The sequence below is a fragment of the Carassius gibelio genome, chromosome A6, assembly GCF_023724105.1.
Source record: "Carassius gibelio isolate Cgi1373 ecotype wild population from Czech Republic chromosome A6, carGib1.2-hapl.c, whole genome shotgun sequence".
Classification (NCBI taxonomy): domain Eukaryota; kingdom Metazoa; phylum Chordata; class Actinopteri; order Cypriniformes; family Cyprinidae; genus Carassius; species Carassius gibelio.
In genome coordinates this window covers 18,872,110-18,897,747 of record NC_068376.1, presented here as the reverse complement: position 1 = coordinate 18,897,747, position 25,638 = coordinate 18,872,110, and the positions used below count along the sequence as shown (strand labels likewise).

The 25,638-nt window shown below is 35.6% G+C and overlaps 1 protein-coding gene across 1 annotated transcript in view; it reads left to right on the top strand.

The window, feature by feature from the left end:
* LOC128015614 (cAMP-specific 3',5'-cyclic phosphodiesterase 4B) overlaps window positions 1-25,638 on the top strand; it is a 133,329-nt gene that overhangs the window by 15,677 nt on the left and 92,014 nt on the right. Inside the window, exons 2-3 of the mRNA XM_052599611.1 lie at window positions 8,152-8,247; window positions 21,930-22,168. Coding sequence (XP_052455571.1) covers window positions 8,206-8,247; window positions 21,930-22,168 — 281 coding nt within the window. The 5' untranslated portion in view covers window positions 8,152-8,205. The remainder of the gene's footprint in view (window positions 1-8,151; window positions 8,248-21,929; window positions 22,169-25,638) is intronic.

The window sequence follows — 25,638 nt, the reverse complement described above, 5'->3', positions numbered from 1 at the left end:
GAGGTTCTAAGCAGCCATGCATTATTATTCTTGTTTTCTTGTTATCACGTTATTTCTCGTGATCTCGGCATAACGAGAGTTGTTTTCTAATTATAGCGACTTAAATTTTCTTGTGATCTCGACATAACGAAAGTTTTTTTATTCATTATATATTATATATATTATTATACATTATATATACTCATTATATATTACTTAATTATCTCGATTTAAGTGATTTTATTTTTATGTTTATGTTCAGTTTATATTTTCAGTTTTCATTTTTAATAAATTATGTACTTTTGCTATTTTTCAGTAGTTTTTTAAAAATATTGTTTTATTTCAGTTCTAGGTTTAGTTCAGTTTCAGTTTTTATTTACTTTATTTACTATTTCCATTTAATACAGGGTGGCCGCGGGTCTTTAAAATGTTTTAAATTCAGATTCGGTGGGTCTTAAATATTTTCGGTTCCAATTACTGCAAAAGATTTCTCCTGTCTGATGGACCCAGTGACCATTTACAATCATTGCAAAAACAGATTCATATAACATCAAATAACATCTTGAGGTTAATATCCAAAACATGCATCAAAAACGTTATTGTAAACACTAAAAGAACACAGATAAAATATTGCTTCAGAATACATTTTACACAACCAAGAAATCCCAGTTAGGCAGTGCTTTTGTGGATTTTTTAGTATTGGATATTGTCTGCTGATATGAAAAGTTTGCTGTATATCTTAATAATAAATAGAACAGCAGCATATAAATCTTTTTACATTTAACAAATGAAATATTACACATACAAAAAATAATGTGTGATTTCCATCAGAGGTTTGGTCTTAAATGTCATATCAGGTGGTATTAAAAAGGTCTTTAAAAGTCTTAAATTTAACTTGTTTATATCTGTAGACACCCTGTAATAACTTTACTGACTCAAACATATTTCAGTTTGTTGTAAACATTTAAAAATTTTATTTATAGTTTTTAATATAATAGTTATATTTTATTCTATTTAATCTTTATTTCAGTTAACAAAAATGTTTTTAATAGTTTTCATTTTAGTTGATAACCATTTTAGTGCCTTCAGAACAGTACATTTTCACATTGTTTTAAAGGTCATTTTCAGGTTTTTCTAAGCATTCTGGAAAGTGGAAATGTTTCGACAGTTCATCTATGTATTTTGACTGGCATTTTTTTCTCGCTTCATGTCTATGAGGTTGAGATCAGGGCTATGTGTGGGTCATACCGTCTGTTGCAGGACATACAAAAATCTCACCAGATTATGAGAGTATTTGTAAAATAAAGGTTTAAAAATTTATTTTTTTCTTCTGAAACTCTAAACCAAAATAATGTTTGTTGTTGTTGTTGTTGTTGTTTTGTGTTTGTTCACATTTGTGTGTGAAGCAGTCATCTACTATTCTTAAAAAGTTAGTTCACCCAAAAAAGAAAATTATGTTATTAATAAAAACGTTATTATTAATGACATCATTTTCCTTTTTGGGTGAACTAACCCTTTAAGCCCAACGTGATCTCATTAGAATACGTGTGTATTTTTACGTTAAATGTGGTTCTACCACACGTACATTTACTTACGTTTTCATGCACATAGAAACGTACAATTTTGACGTATTTATAGCAGTAAAACGTACAAATACTTACGTGTTAGAAGCTAAAAAACGTAAATCTAACGTAAAGTGTGAATGTATATGAATTCCCATGTATTAATATTAAAATCGTGGCTTTAATGATTTAAATCTGTTGTATTTAATTGTCATATCAATACATGTTTTTATTCAATTTATTGAAAGCAGTTTACTCGTCTACTTAATAGGAAATAACATTTCTGTGCATGCTGCAAACCATAGATACACAAAAGCACAGCATACAATTACAAATCACATCGATTTTATTTGTTTGCTGTACTGCATATCTTTAGAATCCAGATGTTTGCAAGGAACATATCCAAATTCAGCCCTTTATCAATCGATCTTCATCTTCATTCTCAGCAACAGCGTCCGTCACAGTCAAAGATCGCGCTCGTTATGATTTGAATTTGAAAATAGCGCCAGTTCGCCACGTTACAACATGGTTTACGGAACTGATATCGAACGCTCATTGGTCCTCATCCAATTCGTCACAGATTGCGACATGTCGTGTTTCAGTTTATGACATTTGAGTACTACGCCAGTGCGTCTTCACGGAGAGAAGACGTAGACATAATTTCATGGATTGATAAATTAAATTCTGCTCTGTACCCTATAAAAACTATTACCTCCATAGAGGACTGCGACTGGAACTCTTTATAATTTGAACTACTTTTGGTACCACTTTTGATATTTTCGCAAAAAATAAATGATTAACGTTACGTTTGTTTGTCTGTTATTTGTTTGTTTATAACAGTAACGTTATGTAGTTTTAAGAAATGGTTATGGGTAGGTTTAGGGGTAGGTGTAGGATTAACGTTAGTGGCTCAAAATATCGTTTTAATGTTATATTTTTACTAATATTGTGTTTTATTATGTTTTATTCTTTTAACATTCTGTATAAAATGGGTAGGTTTAGGTTCGGGTCGGGTATAGGGATCTTACATTTATCAAAAAAATATATAAAAAGGGAAAATATACATAAATATTAAATTAATCAGATACGCATTGAAAAGCAGCTTCATGAGCAAATTTCTATGGATAACTGACTGGTCAGAGAACACGTTCTATCAGTATATATTTGAGGTTGTTTTTACGTAAATTTAGATACTTATCGAACCTGTAATTACGTCCAGATAATACGTAAACGACAGTGTAAATACGTAAAGGCACATACGTATTGGACAGTTTTAATTTACGTCGAAATATGTACGTTTTGATTGTGAGATCAGGCTGTTAAGCCATGGTTCATTGCCACTCATGTTCTCAGCACTCATGTCTAATGAAACCTAATGATGCCCCTTGGTCTTGTCTATGTTTTCTGTGTGTTGAACCAGTTCAGAAAAACAATAATCCAGTAATAATTGAGCAGAGGTGATTCCAATTAACTAGTGTTGCCGTGTCCAATTGTTTTAAGCAAATTTGGGCTTATTTTCCTTAATAAGTTACTTTTAATATGGGAAGTAATGGCTGTCTCTTTATATCTCGCTGTTCCCTCTTAGTTTTAAGCTCAATAGTAATGTTGGCATTCCCTGATCCACGTAAGCCATTTCCCCTCTTACACTCTGGGTTATTACTTGCTATACTCAATGGAGAAATGGAGAAGAAATTCCCTGCTACAAACAGGTTATTAAGGGAACCTAAATTGCCTCACTGGAGGGGAGAGCAGCTTAGTGACTATAAAGTCGTTTTAACTGAGTCTAGGTCATTAGGACATATTAAACACTAAAGACCCATTATCCCACCATAATCATTAACTCTTTAGTTAGATGTCCAAATGGGTGTGCGTGACCCTTACTAAGCATTCCCATGGGAATTTTCTCTATGCTAAAAGCAAAAAAGCAACAAGGAAGCATAGCATAATAACACATTTTTTCTATGAGTTTGTGATTATACCATGACACAAGGATTTGTGCTCCAGCAGTTTTTCATTATTTGTCAAAAGCTATTTTGTTGTATCATCAATTTTCTCTACTCAAGCCCAAATGTTTAACCCTGTGTAGTTTAGATTTCCTCAAAGAACTTTCATACAATGACTGGCCAACTGTTAGTGAATCACAAAACTATAGTTTAGAAACAGTTCAGCTTGGCAGTAACCCTAAAACAAATAAAGAACATCCAGCTGGCATTTTATGGTGGTAACAACCTCTACAAAACTACAAATCGAGCACAAGTATAAAAGCCAAACTCACTTCCAAATCCAAGATTATTGGAACAATGAAGGAAAGTTTAACCAAAAAGATGTATATATTTGTATTAGGAGTTTTGTCAATACATTTTCAAATAATAATACTTTTGGATGGATGATGCAAGAAAAAGCTGCTGATAACTGCCATGAAATAACATTTAAAAAGGAGGGTGTGTGGATTGCTGCACTCTATGGCTCAAAGAGAGAGAAGAAGCAGTATAGTTTAATAATATATATCTTTCTAAAACAATTTATCTTTCTAAAACAAATTTATTCAAACGGACTGTAACTAATTGTGTTTAACCACTGAAACATAGAGTATGTATGTTTGCTTGAAGGGGCATTATACATGCTGCCTGTCATATGTCAAAACATCTGGCAAAAGAAGAGTTTTAGTCACAGTAATTATTTTTCGGGATGTCAGAGCCTTTCACAGAAGAACAACAAAACGACAGCAGTGGGACCAGATTGTGCTGTTGCTCAAAAGCCGCGTCAAATATTAGAACCCTTTCATGTGATTGTCTAATGAGAATAGACTAGCAGTGTTTATTAGGCTGTTTTTAAAGCTTAATGTTGTTGGAAAGTGTGCAAAGCAAGCGAAGAGCAAAACAGCAAACTTGACCTTTATGTCAAAGAAAAAAACGAATCTTATTTAGAATTCCAGGAAATGTATTTGTGAAGTGCTTCTTGCAATACTTCTAATGCAGCTTTACAAAATCAGTGGCAAGAGAGAAACTGCCTCAGATGTTTGAGAAGATGAAAAATATAAACAACCACATACAGTTATTGATATTATTAACTAGATTGACGCTACCATTGAATATTAAAACAATTACTAATACGAATCCATGCAAAATGCAAATATTTGCAAAAACCAGATAACAAACAAGTGAGGAACTGAGTAAAACGTCTATGTGAAAACATAAAATGTAAGGTAAAACAGGATTTGAGATCCACAGATGCTGACATACAGTATTTGTTCTGCATCCGTAGAAGACTTTGTGATTAGCAGGAGGATGTAATGTGGATGGTAACTTAGCTGGCAGTGACTCACCACCATTTCTTTTGGGGGCTGGTGATTGGGCAGATTGCAGCAATTACAGTATTATATTATAACACAGTTATCATTAATTTACTCTTTGAATGGGTAGAGGTGATTAGGTAAATTGGTAATTGGGGCCTCAGACTGTGGAGTATCTGTGAAGCTCATGTTTTTCCTGATGCACATGTTATGCATCCATTCTTTAAATGAATATGAGAGGTTTGCCTCCTGGGCCTTTTATTTCAAGAGTTTTTTTATAACAGTAAAGTTGAAATGTAGACTATAGACCACTTTGAACCGCTCCGCTCAAAGGGTGTTTTTTTTTTTTCCCTCAGTTTTAACTTTAAGCTTCTTGGCTCTCATTCAGCCAGGCAACTTCTTGAAACTCACGTTGTGATTTCAAATCTCACAATGTAATTTGTCAAAACAAATCTCTGAGAGTTTGGCATGGTAATGTACATGACAATGTTGATGTGTTTGGTCTTGGTGGAATAGATGTGCTTCACTGCTGCTGCGGCAGAGCAAGTACAGTGACTCGCTACATCCTCAGATATGCTGCTGTGAGCATGTAAGAAATATTGCTGCTGCACATATATCATATATGTGTCACACTATACGCTGACGGAAGGAACACTGAGCTGAGGATAAACGAAATTGTCTTTATTAGTCCAACACAGGGGTAATTCAAAATATGGAGAACAGGAGGAAGACCCACATATGTAACTGGTAGACCCGACAAAACTGAACTGAAAGGACTAAGGTTTATAAAAGCAGGATAACAAGGAACAGACAGGTGCAGGGAATCAATTATAATCAAACTAAAAAAATGACAGGAAACAGAACAAAATAAGGAAAAACAGGAACTTACCCCCATATAACACAAATGAAATCAGCCCATAGCAGATCTATACAGGTGGAGCTGGGGAAGGTGGATGGTTTCTGAAGCGCACTGCAAATGCTACAGCGAGCACTAGCCAAATCAATGAATGTTGAGCAGCAAGCTCATTGGCTTTTGATACATAAAGAAACCAATCAACTGTAACCTGTGATTAATGATTAGTTATTATATCAAATTAGAACATATCGGACTGCACTATATAGGGTTTCATGGCAGAACCCTGTATTTTATTTGTCGTAAAAATATGACTTCATGTGCCACAATTGCAAATTTATATCTATATTTTTTTCTCTTATGTTGTATCTCTCAGTTGCCAATTTTACTTTTTACTCTGGGGCAAAAAAAAAAAAAAAGTGTTTCCGTAGTCGTGTTGTCACGGTTTGCGCTGCCGGAAGGAACACGGAGCCGATGATAAACGAAATAAGGCTTTTAATATATACAACTCATGGAGCACAGCGATAGACACACGTAAGTGAGTGAGTTAGTAGCAAATAGGCATCAAGTGAGGAGACCCGACAAAACAGAACTGAAAGGACAAGGCTTATGTACAGAGGATAATGGGGAAACACAGGTGGATGGAATCACTAAATTAACACACATGAGGAAGAGAATAGACACACCTGGGAACTAATCAAACCAAATACGGAAGACAGAAACTGGGTCACAGGGGCAAAAACACTAAATGAGTCCAGGTGTGTGACACGTGTGAAGTATTTATTTAGATTTTTTTTTATTTAATATTTTGCACTAATATTGAACAATTTACAGATTTCAGAAGCACAACAAAATACTTATGTCAAGTGATTGGTTGTTGAAAATGTACATTTCCACCTAGTAAACCACCTGAAATGTAAAAAAAAAATCCCTTTTAGAGCTCTTTGTGTAAGTGTCTAAAGATAAGTGAATGTCATATAAAAGACCCACATGGTGCCAGACTCCTTTACATGCTGCATGAATTCAGTGACATTGGCAACATTTAAAGCAAGCTTTTACTTACTATTAGACCCGACCGGCCATCTAACTCTTTCTCTAGTTAATGTCAGTATGGTCAGGCTGCGGGGAGCTCCCTGACAGGGTAAGAAAGCAGAGGTCAAATCAATAGAAAGTGGTTATGGAATCGTGTTTTTAAGGCTTTCAGCTGTTGAGAGACAGCTGCTATATTCCTAGTTCACCATGGCCTGGACTGTCCTTTGCATTGAGTGGCTGTGGATTGAGCTAGGCACAGAAGTGACTGATGGATTGACAAGAAAACATAGCCTTAAAGAGATACTGAAGAGAGAACCTTGGCAGTGGCCGCAGACAGCTGTGGCATAAAAAACAAAATGTTCAGTCAAGTTCAATAACAAGAAGAGGAATGAGACTGGCAGGCCAGAGTGTAAACTGTGTAGAGAACATGCAGAAAAAAATATTATTTTATAAATCTGATGCATTCTGACCTGTGATGAGCTTTCATTCAGACAGTGTTCTCTTTTGTTTTGTTTTTTTCTTCCAGAGAATCTTCCTCAAATTGAATTTTCAAATGCACTTTGTGTCGCTACAGTTGAGCAACTCCAATTTACAGCAACAGAACATTGTCAATGTATTATTTTCCTGCTGGTTAACGTTGCTCATTGAAAATCACATTCAAACCCTGTGGAATATTTCATTAATTCAGAGTCACGTTTATAGTTATAAAAACCAGCTCATCTGTATGATAATTCTCATTCAGTACACAACTATAGAAGAGCAGGATTGTCTAAATAACCCTTTAATTGTACAGTTTTCAGAAAGACCCATCCCAGAACATCTCAATTATGGACTTGTGTAAATAGCATGATTCAGTAAAATGTACTTATACAGCAGTAAAATTGATTGATTGGAAATTATTAATATGTGGGATGTAATAAACCATGATATTGTAAAGCATTTTTATCTATAATTCTGTATTTTAAAGAAACACTATAACATACTTCTAACATAAGACAGTCAAATTTAGTGCAATATCTTTCCACTAGTAAATTAAAAGAGATTATGATTACAATAACATTAGTCCAAAAAAATCTACAATGCACTTTATTTTTCTTATTATTTTCATTTTAGGGATGTAAAAATGCTCCGTTCCGGGATCTCATCTTAAGATCATTTTTGCAAGTCAGTTTAGACAGGCTGGAAAAAATATTAAGGTGATAAAAGGTGACTTGTGAGGGGTTTAAGAGATGCTTGTCACTGTCAGACTGCAGACAAACTTTGCTGCTCTCTTTATCACTTTACTTAAGAATAGTGAAAGACTTCCCATCTTAAAATTACCCTGTGGCATCTCTCTCACAAGCAAGCAAGGTCATATGTCTTTTCTCTCCTCTGTTCTTTGTGTCTTTGCTGCAAGAGTTGATTGTGTGGGTTTGTGTTGATGTTTTGTGCAGGAGTGTCAGCAGAGCAGGCCTGTGCAAGACGGGGAGAGGAAAACTTCACAGAAGATGAGGAAAAGCCAGAGCGTTCTGACTGTGTCACCTAATGAGGTGAGCATAGTGGCACAGGATCATGTATTTCAAAAAACTACTAGTGGATTTGACTAATGTGGGTCAGTTTTTGATTCTGATTAGTCAAGCATTGACAATGATTGACACTGTATTAATATTGAGTTGTAACCATTTGTAAAACCTTTTTACTGCTGTTTTTTTATTTTTATTTAGGCGACTTATTTTAGAATGTTTCCCCATATGTTTCCTGGCTACGTGTCATGTTTGTCACGTGATATACCGCAGCTACGAAAACACTGTATGACAGATGGATCGCATTTATTTAGTTTTTTACTTTTTTATTCAAAATATTTAACACATGCTTACAATGTCATCAACTATCTGATATTCAGATTAACAAATATGTTTAAGTGAGTGGGTTGTTTAGTTTAAAAACGGTCATAAAAGAGCTTGATTGTGATCTATACCGTGAGATGCGCACCGCCATGTTTGTTCGATCTGTAGTTCAGAGAGTCCTGTCAGTCGGATTTACAAGACGTGAATTCATCAATTTCTCCTGAAATACATGCAAGTAGTGGCTGGTCCATAGACATCCATGTGCATTTTATAAATGAAATGTATCGTTTTACTAGGACTTATGTGTATTTAAATATCTGAAACCTAAAATATACATTATATGGTTAAAAGCACAGTTATATGACAAGTGCAGAGTCTGGCTTGAAATCTCAGCGCCAGAATAAAAGCACGAAAGCAGTTTGAATTTGGCAGTTATGTGATGTCACCAAACCCCATATGTTAGAATGTATTCCCAGGGGAACAGAAATAAAAATACCAAATGTGTGACCGCACCACTCAAAGAGTTAAAATGAAATTGAAAAGAACTATGTTTTTAGTCTTCTAATTGTTGATGGGTTGGAGTTCCATTGCCTTGCAGCTTTGACTGAAAATACAAACTGACTAAATGTAAAATAACTGAGTCACCTCTTTCTCCACTCTTTGTGGAAAGATGTGCAGTTGTTCTAATATTCACATACAACCGAGGATTTTGTTGATTCGAGGAAGTTCATTTGCGACTTTTGACACACTGCTTTCATGTATATAAATAATAGTGTCACCCGGATACATTTGGATGTTACTGTTGGGACAAACATGACAAAAATGTAAAAAGCAATGGGCCCAGAATAGATCCTTGGGGAACACCTGTGGATATACTCAAGGGGGCTGATTTATAATTCTGTTTTCTGACACATTGTGTAATTGGCTGTACGCTGCCACAAGAACGCTGATATTTAGTCCACTATGACTTGTATCACTCTGCTTGTCTGTGTTTGCGTGTTCCAGAAAACTATCAGTCTATGCATTAGAGTTGGGGACTTTTCTTTCGACCCTTTATTAAGTTCTTATGCGTAGAGTTAAGAGTTCAGTCTCAAAAGACATACATTATGCACTTGACATTTAATTTTTCCTCGACTCACCTCCCCTTCTAGCCATGAAATTTCAACTAATGTGATCACATCATTATGCAGTGATTTTGTTATCCGGCTTTGAAGTCTGATGGCTCCTCTTCAGCTTAAGGAAATCTGCAACTCTTGAGTGCAAGAAGTGTCCAACATTTCATGCTTATTATAAACAATTGGTCAACTACTAAACCGATTCATTCAAAACACTGGAACATTCATTCAAGAACTAAGCATATGACTGTCATTATTAGTGAGTTATTGAATCATTCCGCCAGCTAATAAAAAATAGCAAATAAATAAAAAACACAGATTCATTCAGGAACTCCATCTCTTTAAATATGATGGTTATTGCCTAAAATGACTTTAATGGTTTTTAGGAGCATATGTGAAGACAAGGACATCAAGAAGTGGATCTATATCCCTGAGGTAGGGAAGAAATGAGAAGGAATGGGAAAAGTTAAAAGGGACATAGAGGAGATGGAGAGGTGCTGGGAAATTGTTCCTAGATAGGAGCTGATCCAGTGAGCTGATCCAGTAATCAAACCATACAAAGTGTTCCTTGACAATCAGACTGTAGGAAGTTGTGTCTCTGTAAAGATGAAAATTGACGATATACATACTGCATTTCCTTACTCATCCCCTCACTTCAGCACAGTATTTGACTGTGCAGATTTATCATTTTTGGCTCCCTCTTGGTTTGCATGCTGCCGGACTTCGTGTATGTGTCTTCTAGTGTTTTCAGGAGCTTTTGTCTTTGTGGTCTTTTGTGTAATGTTGGTTGACCTTGAAAAACACCACACTTATTACAGAGGATGTAACCAAATATTCAAGATTAATCAAATGTAAATGTTTAATTAATAACCATCATATTAAATCACATAGTAACCACTATTTACTATATTAGAATATTAGAACTATAAGGCCCTCATAACTAACCTTGAACTAACAAACATTTCCATCTAACAAAGCAGTACACAGTAGCTGGTGAATATTAATGCCTGGTGTAACTTGGAGACAGTGTTTGAGGATTATTTAAGCAAATATACTAAATATCTCATTTTGACACGAAGATGAAAGATTTTAGTAGGATGTTTGTTTTTGCAGGATACTTTTCAAGGAAATTGTGACCTACATCTTACTCTTACATGCACACATAGATGAATGTGTACTGTCCTCACACTTTAAAGACATTTTGCACTTCATTGGCACTTTTTCAGTTTAAATTCAAAATGAAAATGTGGGGAAACTGTTTTTTTTTATATATATTATTATTAAATTCCTACTACGGTACATACTACGTCTACTACTACTAACCCAGTCAGAATAAAAGTGTGCAAATAGTAATATGTAACAATGTCATATAAGGCATGAATTCACCAGAAACTCAAATTTTAAACCGTTCATGACTGATGACACTCCTTCACATCAAAACTATAAGCTGTTGGCCATAACATTAAACGTTTCTCAACTTTTTTTTTTACACTTTCCTTGCTTTCTCTGCTTCTTGATCTCTCTCACACAATTCCTGTGGGAGTCTGTCAGTCCCTTAGAGGATACATTGAAAAGGCTCTGCACACTCCATCCCAGTAGATATAACACATACTTTTTCCATCAGCACTTGGTAAGTATAAAGCTGATCCTTTATCAGCACTCTGATTAAACTCTACACTTGAACGTTCTTCAGTCTATTTTCTTTGATGAGATTGTTCTTTGTGCTGCAGTCTGGTCTGTGGCCTTGGACCCATTACATTGAGCTCACAGAGCTGTTTAAAAATTGATGGAGACTTTTGCCAATGGCTGACATGATGAAGACATGAAATGCAGTTGATTGATTGTGTAACCACAAGGTTCATTCAGATTGACTGTTAACATAAAATATAGAATAAACCGTAAACTGCAGAGCACTGTCAGACTCAATATTTTTGAATTTATTTTGCTGAGAATTCTGGTAGTGGAGTATTTGAGTGTGTAAACATATGCTTTGATCCATAGTGAGCTTCTTATATGGGCTGTATTTTAAGGCATCATGGATACAAATGCTGATTTAATATCTAAGTATTTTAATTATGCTGCCACCTAAAAAAAAAACGTTTTCCAAATTTAAAGGCAGAATGGCATGCATCCTTCACAGAAAATGCAGTTCTATTAAACACTGAGATAAGTTCTGTGGAAAAATAAATCAAAAATGGCAGGCAAGGCAAAAGAAATGTTTAGAAATATACACATCGTGTAATTGGAAAACTTCTAATCAGCTGAGCCGAGTCTCAACATGAGTGGCTGTTTTAAAATATTGTAAATGCATTGATAACAGCAAAAAAAAAAAAAAAAAAAGATAAAAAATTAAATGCATAATCTATTATATCATGAAATTATTAAACATTAAAGGGGTCATATGATGCAATTTAAATGTTTCCTTTCTCTTTGGAGTGTTACAAGCTCTTTGTGTATAATGAAGATCTATAAAGTTGCAAAGACTAAAGTCTCAAATTCAAAGAGACTGCCACACCCCACTAAAGAGGCTCATTTAGACATGCCCCCACGTCTACGTTACTTTGTGGAAATATTTGCATAATGCTGCCTTAATGTTCACGCAAAGAAAGAAGGCATCATTTCAGTAACAAAAGTGTTGAAGCTGCCATGTCAGGGAGATGCTGTGTGTATATAGACAAAAGCAAAAGCACTTTATTTGGCCTTCCGAAAGTAGATTCATTTAGGAATCAGCAACGCATTTTATGGACAACTGTTTAATGAACCTAGAAGAGGAGATAATTCTGACTTTGCTACGACAAATTGATTCACTTCTGAATCTGATACTGTAAGTATGTTTTGTTATTAATTTAAGTATGTGCTATTGACTGATCAAATGCAGAGTTTTATGAGCTTCATCACTGTGTCAGTCACCCAACTTCTGTACCCCTTTCGGCCACAATGCACTGGGTCAGTTAGCCAATCAGAGCAGACTATGCTTGTCAGAAGGAGGGACTTTGTAGAAAACACGTTTGAGAGAGGCAGGGCATAGAGGACCTACAATAATGTACAGTTTTTGAAAAATAATGTGATTTTTTAACATAAAAACATGTCAATATATTGTATTAAACCATATACACAAAATAATGATCTTTTAAAAAGCATCATATGACCCCTTTAAAGATTTTAAAGGACCTTATAGAAAAGTCCACTCAAACTAAAAGACTGAACTGAATCGAGATATGTTTATGTTTTGAAATAGTATAATATAAGCCTCGTTTTCTGAAATCACATGACATGGTCAGTTTGATACACACTGTGCAGCAATAATTTGAAACAAAAAAAAATTGGTAAATTCATGTTATCGTGATCATCAACAAAAACTGAACTGGCTTGAATAGCTTTACTGTACACAATGAAACTGTCACTGTAATTTGATGGTGGATGTGATGAATAAGCTGCCAGCGATCAAAATATTGATTTTAAAGTCCCTAAAAAATTTATAATTTTGAGAATATGGTTGAGATTGCAAATATGAGCCAGATGCTGAATGTACTGGGGAAGTGCGCTCTGATGATGACAGTGATAGTAAAATCATCTGCTCAAATTGAACCCTTCTAAGCTTCGAAAGGTTAGCAATTTTATTTTGCCATTGCAGCAGTTAGAGATCTATCCATGTTGGATATATAGGTCCAGGTTGCCAAAGACCTTAATATGTAATAATGATTGGCGAAACATCCATGCATTTAAGGGTTAAAGGTCAGCTGATCATCAAGGATCAACCCAAGATTACTGGCCAAACTCAATGAGATTTTCTTTGAAAAGCCCAGCTGTATGGTAACCTGGTGCTGTACTAATGGGGTGGCTAGGAAGATGATAAGTTCTGTCTTTGCCAGGTTGAGCTGCAGGTGATGATCTGTCATCGATGCTGAGATGTCTCTTAGGCAGTCTGAGATCTAAGCAGGTACCATCATCTGGTTGAAATGAGGAGTAGAGCTGTGTGTCATCAGCACTGCAATGATTGGAAAAACCATGAACCTGAATGATGGTTCCAAGTTATGTAGTGTACATAGAGAAGATGAGGGGCCCAACAAGTGATCCCTGAGGAACCCCAGTGACCAGTTGATGTAATTTGGAAACTTCTCCCAAAACTCCCCAAGCTACCCTCAAGGACCTACCTGTGAGGTAAGACTCAAACCAGTTGAATGTAGTTTTGTTGATGCTGAGCAATGAGACGGTGGACATCAGTTTTGAATGCAGCAGATAGATCTTGGAGAATGAGAACTGAAGATTTGGACTCAGCACTTGCATTCCGTAGCATTTCAGTGACTGACATCAAGGCGATTTCAGTTGAATGTCCACTTTTAAATCCAGATTGGTTATTGTCCAGCTGGTTATTCTGTGAGAGAAAGGAAGACACTTGGTTAAAAACAATGTGATTTTGCTATGAAAGGAAGGAGAGAAAAGGGCCTGTAGCTTTCAACAAGTGAGGTCTATTGTAGTTTTTTTAAAGCAGTTACTCCTAGCCTTCTTGAATGTGCCGGGAGAAAATGCCTATGAAAAGAGATGTGTTTATGATATGTGTGATTGAATGCAGAAGTGCAAGGGAAGTAGCTTGTAGGAGATGTTAGGGGAGTGGGTCTGGAGGTGAGGTGGTAGGGTGGGTGGAAAGAATAAGTTTAGATTCTTCATCTTCTGTAAGAGGAGAGAAGGAAGAGAGAAGATGGTCAGCTGTGTGAGTGTTTGCTGAGAGATCCTGGATAAGTCGAGCCAAGAACTGACTGCTAGTGGATGTGGTTTTGTTTGTGAAGTGATTAGTAAAATTGTCAGTAGTTAAAGAGATGTTGGGAGGTGGCAGAGGGTGACAAAGTATTGCATGTTTTGAAGAATTTACATGTGTCTTATGCACTGTGAATATTGTTATGGAAGAAGGTTGGCAGCATGGACTTTGGTGGAAAATGAAGATAGACTGATACCTGCTGAGATCAGATGAATCTATTGATTTTTTGTCATTTTTTTGTCCAATTCTCACAAAGGACATCAGTTAACAAGGGGTTGGAGGGAGTAGCACGTACTGGTCTGGTGGAAATAAGACAGATATTGTCTAGGCAGCTAGCTGTAGTATCTGTGGCACAGTTCACATCTAATGATGAGAAGTGTGTAGGGGTGGTTAGAGAGGATGATTCCACAGAAGAAAGTCAAGAATGAGACCGGTGGTGCAGAACAAGGTAGATTAAAAGTAATAAAGAAATTATGTGAGACATGAAAGGGTTTGACCAAGATGTTATCTGTGATACAAGTGTAAAGATGAGGTTGAGTTGGTTTTCTGATTTATGGGTACCTGTGATGTCGAGCCGCCAAGGTTGAAAGAGGCTAGGAGTGGAAAAGAAGTACAATAAGAGAATGATACTACTGTGTCTTGTCTGTGTCGTTGCTTGGTTGAGTTGCGCAGGTAGAGTCGCAGATCTTTACCTCATAGGTCTTCCTCTACCTCGATCTTTACCTCATCGGTCCTCCGCGCCAGCACATTGACTTCACTTAATTACACATCTTAACCCACTTGATTGAATACAGCTGTCCACGCCTTTCTAATTAACACAGCAAAGCCTATAGGACAGGAATGGCTTGAAATGAAAACTTCTGTGGTACAGTTTGACCCTTTTCGCAAATGAACAGGTGACATATATATATTTATATTTATTATTTACTATTATTATTATTATTTTATATATATATATATATATATATATATATATATATACATATATATATATATATATATATTTTAGATTCTAATTAAAGTAAACAGAAAACAATATGTACAATCAACAAAGTTTTAAATAAAATAAGCAGTAAATGAATTAAACTAGCAGATATGTATTCTAAACGACAGAAACATAAAACTGGTATTAAGCAGAAAAACTCTCGCAGTGCCCACTGACAAATCGCTTTGATGCACATGATAAAGAAATATGCAAGAATGAGAAAATAAAGCACGGAACATGCTTGATGTTAAAAAGAGTTATTAAGTGCAATGACCTATGAAAAGCTGTGAAAAAGAACTTAATGCGATACACACTGACTGACCACAAAGATGCACATTTTCAGCAAATAAGATGAAAATAAAATTTAAAGGCAAAAAACTAACAAACATGAAATACCGGTGGGTCAGGCTAATGTTTTGAAGTATACTTCTCACCAAGTTCAGTCAACAAGTTAGTTATTTTACCCATTATTTGTGAATGCTGTGTATTTTTATGCTTATTAGGCTATCACTCCTATGTGCCATGCTATTTGTATTGTGCAACGATTGCTGCCTATGTAGAGCATGCCAAATTACTCACTTATGAGGCCCAGTTAGGATGCCGCCGAAAGAACTGCCTATTGTGTATTGTGTCTGGTAGTCCTGGTTTCCTGCTGAGCCATGAGATTGATGGGCACAGATCCAGCTACAGTGCTCTACTCTTGATCTGCTGAGCCTTCCTCTATGCTTTCTGATTTCCTTGCTTCTTGCTTCTGCGTTTGCTCCGTCCTTGTCACACATTGATGCTTGACAAACCCTCTTGTTAGCAGCAGGATATGTGATAAAATACATGTGTTCTGTTGTGCAATCTTGTGTCTGGCTCATCTGATAAAGCCTCAGAAACAGTGACATAAATATCAAACAGCAGCAGGATTTTTTTTTTTTTGTAAAAAGAAGCTTACATTTGTAAATTATTAGTAACATTATATATGCCAGTCCTGTCCATAGAATTTTGTGTTTTGCATTGAATATTTATTTATGACAGTTACTTCTGGTCCTTGAATTTGATTGACAGAGTTGTATATCAAGACAAATAGAGTGTAACAGCTGGGTTCTCTTTAGGGAAATTGATTTTACGACATAACAGAAAGTCATTTATTCTGCTTTGGCTTTATTTTTTGACATTCATTTGTGGAATAAAATAATAGTATTTTTATACTATTAAGTCAGTCAGATGTTGATTCATTAAACCACTCTTTGCAATTCGGTTTATTCAATGATTGACTGAATAAACCTTGTGAATTCATGAGTCTTTTAGAAAAAATGATAAAAAGAACCCAAGTCAGTTGCTTGTCAGTTGAACTACTGTCACATATATTTTTTTCTTTTTGCATGCAGCCCTCAAGGACAACTTCTTAAAAAGTTTTTGTCTATTATGCAGTCTATTTTTGTCTATTATTATGCAGTACAGTCTCATTTTTGTCTCCTCATATTCAGTTCAGACTGCAAACTCATTCATAACTCGTAAATATGAGGAAACACTGGTATGTCCAAACATACAACGCCATATAATAATTACAGTAATAAAAGTAATAATGGTGGTGATATTATGACAACTCATTTGTAAGCCACTTTGGATAAAAGTGTCTGCTAAATGAATACATGTAAATGTAACTCAGTATCACAGAATTCATTTGGTCAAAAGTAATTACATTTTGTAAGATCATTTAGTAAGATAATTTTGATCTAAGTAATTCCAAACTTTGGAGGCAAACAACGACATTCTGTGATCAAATACAATCAACTTTTTAACATACTCCATAGCGGGACCCAACGCATTTAGTTATAACTGACTTTTAGTTTGCATGGTTAGGATTTATCATGGATTCCCTGCAATTATAGCTTAAAATTTGAAAAGTGTTTTTATTTTTCCAATAATAATTACAGATCAAATATAAAAATATTTGGTTATTTGTGCACACACCTAAACAGTAAATGGGTATACTAATTAATTTATAAATTTTTAATAGACCGCAAATAAGAAACACTAAGTAGGGCTGTTGCCAGGAAATGGCAAACGAAACTTTCGACTAGTTTTCTCAAGCATGTTGCCAAATAACGTGTACCTTGAACGTACTCTGTCTATGGGCAAAATTTATGAAAAAATGTTTTTAGTGGATATCAACATTTTGTTCAAGAAATCATGAAAATATAGAGTAACAATTTTTTTTCTTTCAATTGATTTGAGTCAGTTTGGCATCAAATGTAATGTGATTTTCGGCAATCAAAATCTGGCAGCAAGTATAGTTTTCCGCTTGCATAACCAATTCATGGATAGCTTTACTTGAGTATGAAATCATCCACAGGCCAGCAAACCAATGAGAATGTGCAACAGTAATGACGAGTCATAGCAGTAAATGGGATTTGAATCCCTCTGTAACTGGTACAGCTTTTGAGAAAATGTCCGTTGTTTGGCTAATAAATGTATAGATTTATGGACAGTTACATACGTATTCCCAATATTAATATTGATTAGGCAGTCTGCAAACTCATTCTCACAAATTGCTTGGCTTTACAGAGCAGTAACAATATATGTATGCTTGACTTTTAAAAAACATTTCATGTCTGTTGTATATTGCTTGTATATTGCCTATGTCTGTTGTATAGGTTGTTTTATAGTTGGTGGCCTTTGCTGGTTGCCCTTTTGTCATGTCAGGGCCTTACATAGCTTGCAGCTGGGCTTGCTAGAGTTTAACCTTGCAGGCCTGAGAGTTTGTCCTTGTGTGCTTTCAGATGGAAATCTTTGGGGTGGTCTGTGCAATAAAGTGTCCCTGGTCTATGTGTAGTTCAGACATGAGGTCAAAAAGTACACTTCTGTTTCCAGTTAATTTGTGTGCAGTGGGGACACAGTGTGGATTCTTTCATGTCTGTCCCTGTCTGCATGTCTCTTTGGATACTTTTCTTAGTCACTCTGCTCTAATGTTCTAACAGTTTGCACTCTTTGTTTAGGGATATTCACCCCTCCAATTGACTGTGTTGTGATGTTGCTTCTGTCTAGTTTGAGGTATCTCTCTGTTTGTGTTTCAGTAATTTGGCTTGGTCAGCTCAGTTTTTATTAATAAGCCATGTATTTGACTAAGTCCTTGAAAGCTTTAAACTTTGTGATGGAGGGCTTGTTTGTCTCTATTTTTAAGTGCATATTAAATGACTATCAGGTATTAGTGGATGCAATTCTTGTTCTGTTGCAGGCACTATTTTGGGTCTGCTCAATTTATTAAACTCTTGGTTTATGAGATGAACCCCTGAACTCACATGAATAGTGTGATGTCTCTTCTGTCTCTCCAGTCACATTTAATCTGCTGTGGGATAATGGCACTAATATTGTTCTCTGATGTCCCCAGTTTGTGTATGTGAAGTTTTATCTCAGAATACCTAATAGATAATTTTTTATAGCTTGTTGAAATTGCCACTTTTGGGGTTATTCGTTTTTGTCCCCTTTAAATGAAACTGCACCACTGCTCCCGCCTCCCTTTTCAGACAAGTTTGGAGCTCAGTGTTGTCCACTGTTTCCCACAGTAACATGATATTTAGCCCCTTTAAATGCAAATTTTTAGCAGGGCAATCCCACCAAAAACGTGTATTTTATCCCACCAGAATGTAATTTTTAAAGGGGGATCACCCTCAAAACAGTTTTGCGTAGCAATTTGGCGGGTTTTATTGTGAAAACCTGGCAACCCTGGCCCGGAGCTTCAAGAGCTCATGCTTGAGGGCATCGCAGTGTTACAGTTGCCCAACTCCAGCGCAGAACTGACCTTCATTTGTGAGGCAATCTGGTGTAAAATGGTAGCTCTAATGTATAGGGTTTGTTTTTTTTTCGAAAATGAAAGTTAATAACCGTGTCCTCATCAGTCTATGAAGACTCCTATGTTCGTTGGTGGATCCCAACACAAAACACGTTTAATGGCTCTTTGTACCTCCAACAGCTACAGCAAGAGAATAGTAATGGCGGACCCTAACCCTAACCCTATGTCATCATAGTAGAGAGAACTGCTAGTGTGGAGAGACTGTTTATGAATTATTGGCATTATAAAACAATGAGTGGGTGGATTTTTACCATTATAGGCTTGTTGTTTTCACCAGTGTTTGGAATAACGGCGTTTAAAAGAACGGCGTTAGGTAACAACGTTATTTTTTCAGTAACGGGGTAATCTAACTAATTACTTTTCCCATCGTTACAACGCCGTTACCATTACTGAAAGTTAAATGCGGTGCGTTACTATGCATTGATTTAATAAACTATACAATCCGAATGCACCCCTGGCTCACACAGCGCGTGTGGAGGTGGGTTAAAAACGAGATAAGCGATTATGATTGGCTAAGGCAGAGTCATGTGTTTCATGGTAGCCAATCAAAGCCAGTGTTTTTACACACATGCCGGCACACGCGGCAGCGCCAGCAGCGCCAAACACACACACACGAACACACAACACACATGCAACAGCTACACAGAGATTCGCAGCAGCAGCAGAAATGGCGAGTCAGGAGCAATCCGATGAAAAGTTGGCATTTTCAAGGTGGAGATATAAGCGCTACTTCAAATTCATTGTGGTCAAAGGCAAGAACATGCATTTAATGTGTACATGTAATGTGTGACATGCATCTACAAAGCTAGTGGCCAAAAACACTTTTCTTACAAAGATAATACTTGAAGTGCAGGATAAAACTCTTGCTGTCTTTTGACGTGCAATAAATATTGAAAGTTATGTACAAACACCTGTCCGTTCTACTCATTTCAACTGACTTGTGAAAACTGCTAAAAAAAATAAAATAATTGACATATAGCAACTTTTTTTTTTTTTAAATAGTTACTTTCCCTGGTAACGAGTTACTTTTATTATAGAGTAATTCAGTTACTAACTCAGTTACTTTTTGGAAAAAGTAGTGAGTAACTATAACTAATTACTTTTTTAAAGGAACGTTCCTAACAGTGGTTTTCACACACTGCAGCCATTCAACTGTGTTCAAACACCTTATAAAAGTAATTTTTGCATTCTATGGCATGTTTAAAGGTACAATTTGTAAGATATTTGCAGTAAAATATCCAAAAACCACTAGGCTAGTGTTATATATTTTGTCCAGCTGATTACTAACAATATCTCTAATGTTTTCAACTACTTTGTAAATCATGAGAAAATTCCCATTCTAAACAGTGACACGGGGCAGTGCAGTCGCCTATCAGTGTAATCAGTAATCTACTCGCGCAAATCGTTGAACTCGCATTAAATCATTTTTAAATCATCTGGAGGCTCCCTTTAATAGTTAGCTGATGCCCTCCTGTGGGCCCTGGCCCTGTGGTTAAGAACCCATGGTCTATCTATGTGCATGTGTCTCTTTGCAGGTATAATGAAATGCTTTTACTTTCTTTATACATCTTTGCTTGCTTTACTCTCTGAAAAAAGGTATAAAGCTGTCACTGGGACGGTAGATGGAAAAGCCAAAAGGTACATCTTTCTCTCTAAATGTTACATATTAGTACCTTTTGACAGTTATGTACTTTGTTATTGAGAGCATTTGGTGTCTTAGAAGTTAATGGTTTACATGTATATGTGTGATAAAGAAAGAGAAAATATTGTGTTCGCATAACCTTAGTTAAGAATACATCAGACTGATTCAAATTGAACTTGAACCAGCAAATATGAGTCATTTGTTGGTGAATCTGACTACTGGTTGTGTTTATGTATTTTTTTTTTTTTTTTTTGTGCGTGTGCACCTCATGGGGATGACTAAACTGAAAGAAGTCTGCTTGTCATGGTTTTTCAGTTCACACAAATGAACAGCGTGTATGTGGGAACACAGCGGTAAAGGAAAATTTATTAGAGCAACCACTGCATGTATCAATCAATGCAGTGCTTCTCATATCTCAGTCCTGTGGGGGAGTTTTTAGTCTTTCCCTTTCCTCACAAAATGTGCAATGGATGTATAGTGGTAATCCATTGGATTTTAGGTGGTAGTACTTTTGCTAAGCAGTATTTTAATATTCATCTAAAAAATAAATAAATACATAAAAATCACAACCATACCATATCACATTTTCGTGCTTGTTTTTAGTATTTGTAACGGTGCTTGATTGATTACTGAATATATTTGACTGTGAAGATTTACCTGACACGTCTAATCCAAATATTTGAAATATTTATCTTCTACGTTCCCGCTTTTAGAGCTTTTGTTTGTACAACAGACTTCTATTAAATGTCATTTTGTGTTTTCAAGAAACCGAAGTTGAATGTTGAGTGAAAGGCGCTGGCACCCTCTAGTGGTGTGAAATTCTTTACAATGTTTTCATTTGTCTTATTTATTAAAATTCCATAGTCCACTTAAAGCAATTCCAATTTTTACCCTCTTGTTTATCTTTCTTTCTCACTTTTTATTTACATTTTCATTGCATTTATAGAACTCCTGTTTAACTGGTAGAACATGTACAATACAGCCATCAAATAGCCTTAGCTGCTGACATTTTTTTTACCATCTACCTACTTCGTTTCTCACTCCAGGACAGTACAGAGCCTCCGGACTGCAGACTAAGTGAATCTTTCACCTCTTCGGGTTGCACGCTGGGGGTGGACCTGCGGCGAGGACGGCGCCGTTTTTCCGGTAACCTACAGTTGCCTCCTTTATCATGGCGGCAGACGGAGAGGTCCCGCAGTCCAGATGACGAGATCATGGCAAGACCAACCACACTCCCCTTCGTTACACCCCCTCGCATTGACATCACACCTGTGGACAATGAGTGGTGAGTCCATGTCAATCAGCTCCTTTCACTGCTCCTCCACTTTCATTTCAGAAATCTATCTTAAAAATGATGTGTGTAAAATATTGGATGTTAAGGAAATTTCTTCAATCTCAGTTTAAAATGCAGTGACAACTGTTAGTAAGCATTTTGTATGTTTTAGTAGTTTTTTGTCTTGAAGAGTGTAAACAGTATGGTTCTGTGGTTCATTAATAGTATTGTTTGAGCTTTAACAAACCTGTTTGGAAACCATTCATTTTGCAAATCTTTGTGAGCAGGTTATATTAGCTTCTATATTATATGAAAATGGGCTATATAATACACTTCCATTTAAAACTTTGGGGTTGCTAAGACTTTTTGTTTTTTAAGTTTTAGAAGTCTCTTCTGCTCACCAAAACTGCATTTATCTGCATTATTACAATTGTAAATAACTGTTGTCTGTTTTAATATATTTTAAAATTACATTTATTTCTGGGATGGCAAAGCATAATTTTTATTATAGTATTTATAGTTGTTCATAAATCATTCCAATATGCTTGGCTCTCATTTATTGCTCAATAAACATTTCTTCTTTTTATCAATGTTGAAAATATTTTTGCTGCTTAATATTTTAAATGGTGATATTTTTTTTCTATTTATTTGATAAAAAGAAAGCTCAAAAGCACAGCAATAAAAATCTTTTGTAACATTTTAAATCTTAATGACTCCAGAGTGTTGAATGATAGTGAGTATTACTGTATTACTATATAAGCATTTTGGTTTATTTGGTCTTGTCTTAAACAACAAACAAACAAACAAACAAAAAATCCTTATATTAGCTGTAAAAGTGGGGTTAATGTTTCATTAAAACAATGCTGACAGCATGCATAGGCCTTTAAAGCCCCTATGGACAGGTGTTGAAAATTAGCACATGTGCTATAACACTTTAAACATTGCATCTGGTTTGTCCAATGTTTTAGCTATGTCCACATGAAATAAATAAATAAATAAATAAATAAATAAATAAATAAATAAATAAATAAATAAATAATATAAAACCTGTTAAAATACATGGGTGAAAATACTTCTTTTTTTTTGGTTGCTTTGGCAGTGTTACTTTTGCTTAATTTATTAATAACTTTCTAATATTAATTGAGAGGAATTGACCTCATCCTTGTGGCATCTCTCAGTATCAAAATTCCCTGCTAATTTGTTTCTGAAGTTGATTCTCATCACTCATGAATTGCATAATGTTCTTTAGTTATGTAGAAGTGTCTGGAAAGCTGGTAAATACTCATATTATACACTTTTATTTACATCTCTTTAAAGGATTCAATCACCCAAAAATGAAAATACTGTCATCATTTAATCATTCTCAAGTTGTTCCAAACCTGTATGAGTTTCTTTCTTCTGTTGAGCACAAAAGAAGATATTTTGAAGAATGTGGGTAACCACACATTTGACGGTTGCCATTGGCTTATATATTCAAATTATCTTATTTGTGTGTGTGTGTGTGTGTGTGTGTGTTCAGCAGAAGAAAGAAACTAATACGGGTTTTGAAGGTGAGCAAATGATGACAGAGTTGAAATTTTGTGGTGAACTATTCCTTTGTACTTGTATGTCTTAGCATCTTCAATATATTACATATTAATATTACAGTGGCTGCCCACTGCTCCGGGTGTGTGTTCACAGTGTTTGTGTGTGTGTGTGTGTGTGTTCACTGCTCTGTGTATGCACTTTGGATGGGTTAAATGGGTCACCATACTTGGCTGAATGTCACGTCACTTTTACTTTCATGTATAGAGTTAGTAGTTGTTGTCATTGTTTGCCAGTGGAGAGCAGCATTGAGACTAAAATACATCATGGATCCTATTCTCAGATGTTTCTGTGTGTGACACCTCTGGTTTAGTTAACCTCATGAGCATTCATCAGTTTGCCCCCTAAAAACACACCTGACCCACATTTGTCATAAAATGTAATAAAGTAGGCCACAACGGACCGATATTCTTGACATCTCACAGGAAAAGGCAGAATTTCAGTGGCTTAAATTTAAATCTGTTTGTCACAAAAGCTGTAGTATGACTTCATTCCAGTTAGAATACTGGATATAGAATATAAAATAAAAAGGTACAAAGCTACTAATCCTTTAACTTGGAGCTTAACAGTCCCAGACATCCTTCATTTCAATTATATGGTAAAGAGTGGCCAGAGTGATTCTGGCTATTACATTTTGTTTCAAAATAAGTCGAGTTTATGTTAACAACATGAAGTTGAGTAAATGATAAAATAATAATTATAGAATTTTTATTAATATAAATATACTGGTTCTTTTTCACTTCTACAAAGGTTTGTATATGCACATTATACAACATGAACACACACACACACACACACATAAAGGTATATATCTATATATATACATTAATGTTTATTTGCCATATCTCTCTGTGTGTGTGTGTGTGTGTGTGTGTATATATATATATATATATATATATATATATATATATATATATATATATATTAGCATTTGTTATTTGCCCTGCTATCTCACACTCTTGCATTTCTGCTCTTGTTGAGCTGTCCGTTTGATGTGTGTGTCAGGAGAATCAGGAGACAAGGTTTAGAGAAAGTGCTATATTTGGAGCACAATTATTTTCCTGCTGATGTGACTCCATTGCAGATTGATCTGGGAGCTCCCAGGTGGCTTGTGGGATAGCTTTATGGACAAGGCATAAGCAATGATGCTGGAGGACAGACACTACAGGGCACTGAGCTGTCTGCCAAGCAAATTCATCAGTGACTTTACCCACTTTCTTGGAACTGAGCACTCAATTGTGGGTGTATGTGTGATCGTGAGAGAGAAAGAGAAATTTCTGACATCAAGTCATGCAGACAGTGTGAGGCAGATTCATTCAGAAGTCCCATTGCACAAGACCCCAGGGCAAGAGACCTCCTCACGCTCTTGTGTCCGGGTCAGATCGAGGTCTATTTAGTTCTAATCTGTCACTTTCCTGCAGGATGAATGGCTATATGATATAAGAACACATCTACCTCTGTGACTTTTAGTCATCAACATCTCTAAGAAATATTACTATACTGATCCTGAAATCTGCATGACTTTGTTTTCTGAGGAACACAAAAAGAGAAGTTCAGCAGAAGGTTGTAGCTGCTGTTTTCTTTTCAACAAGGCGTGAAAGGACAATATGTTGGCGTCAGATTTGCACTCAGAAGTGAACCACTTTACTCAGTTAAATCTGACAAATGCTCCTTTTGGGGACATCCTCATTTGTTAAAAAGATACAAAATTACATTTTATTTTATTTAATTTTTTTGTAAACTGAAGAAAGTGTTCTCTCTTTGTGTGTGGGCATGTTTTTGTGACATATCAGGACACAACTCTGTATAATGACATGGATATGACGCAGGTATTACAAGAAGAGGGTGACTTATGAGGACATAACCCATGTCCCCATTTTTCAAAATGTTTATAAACC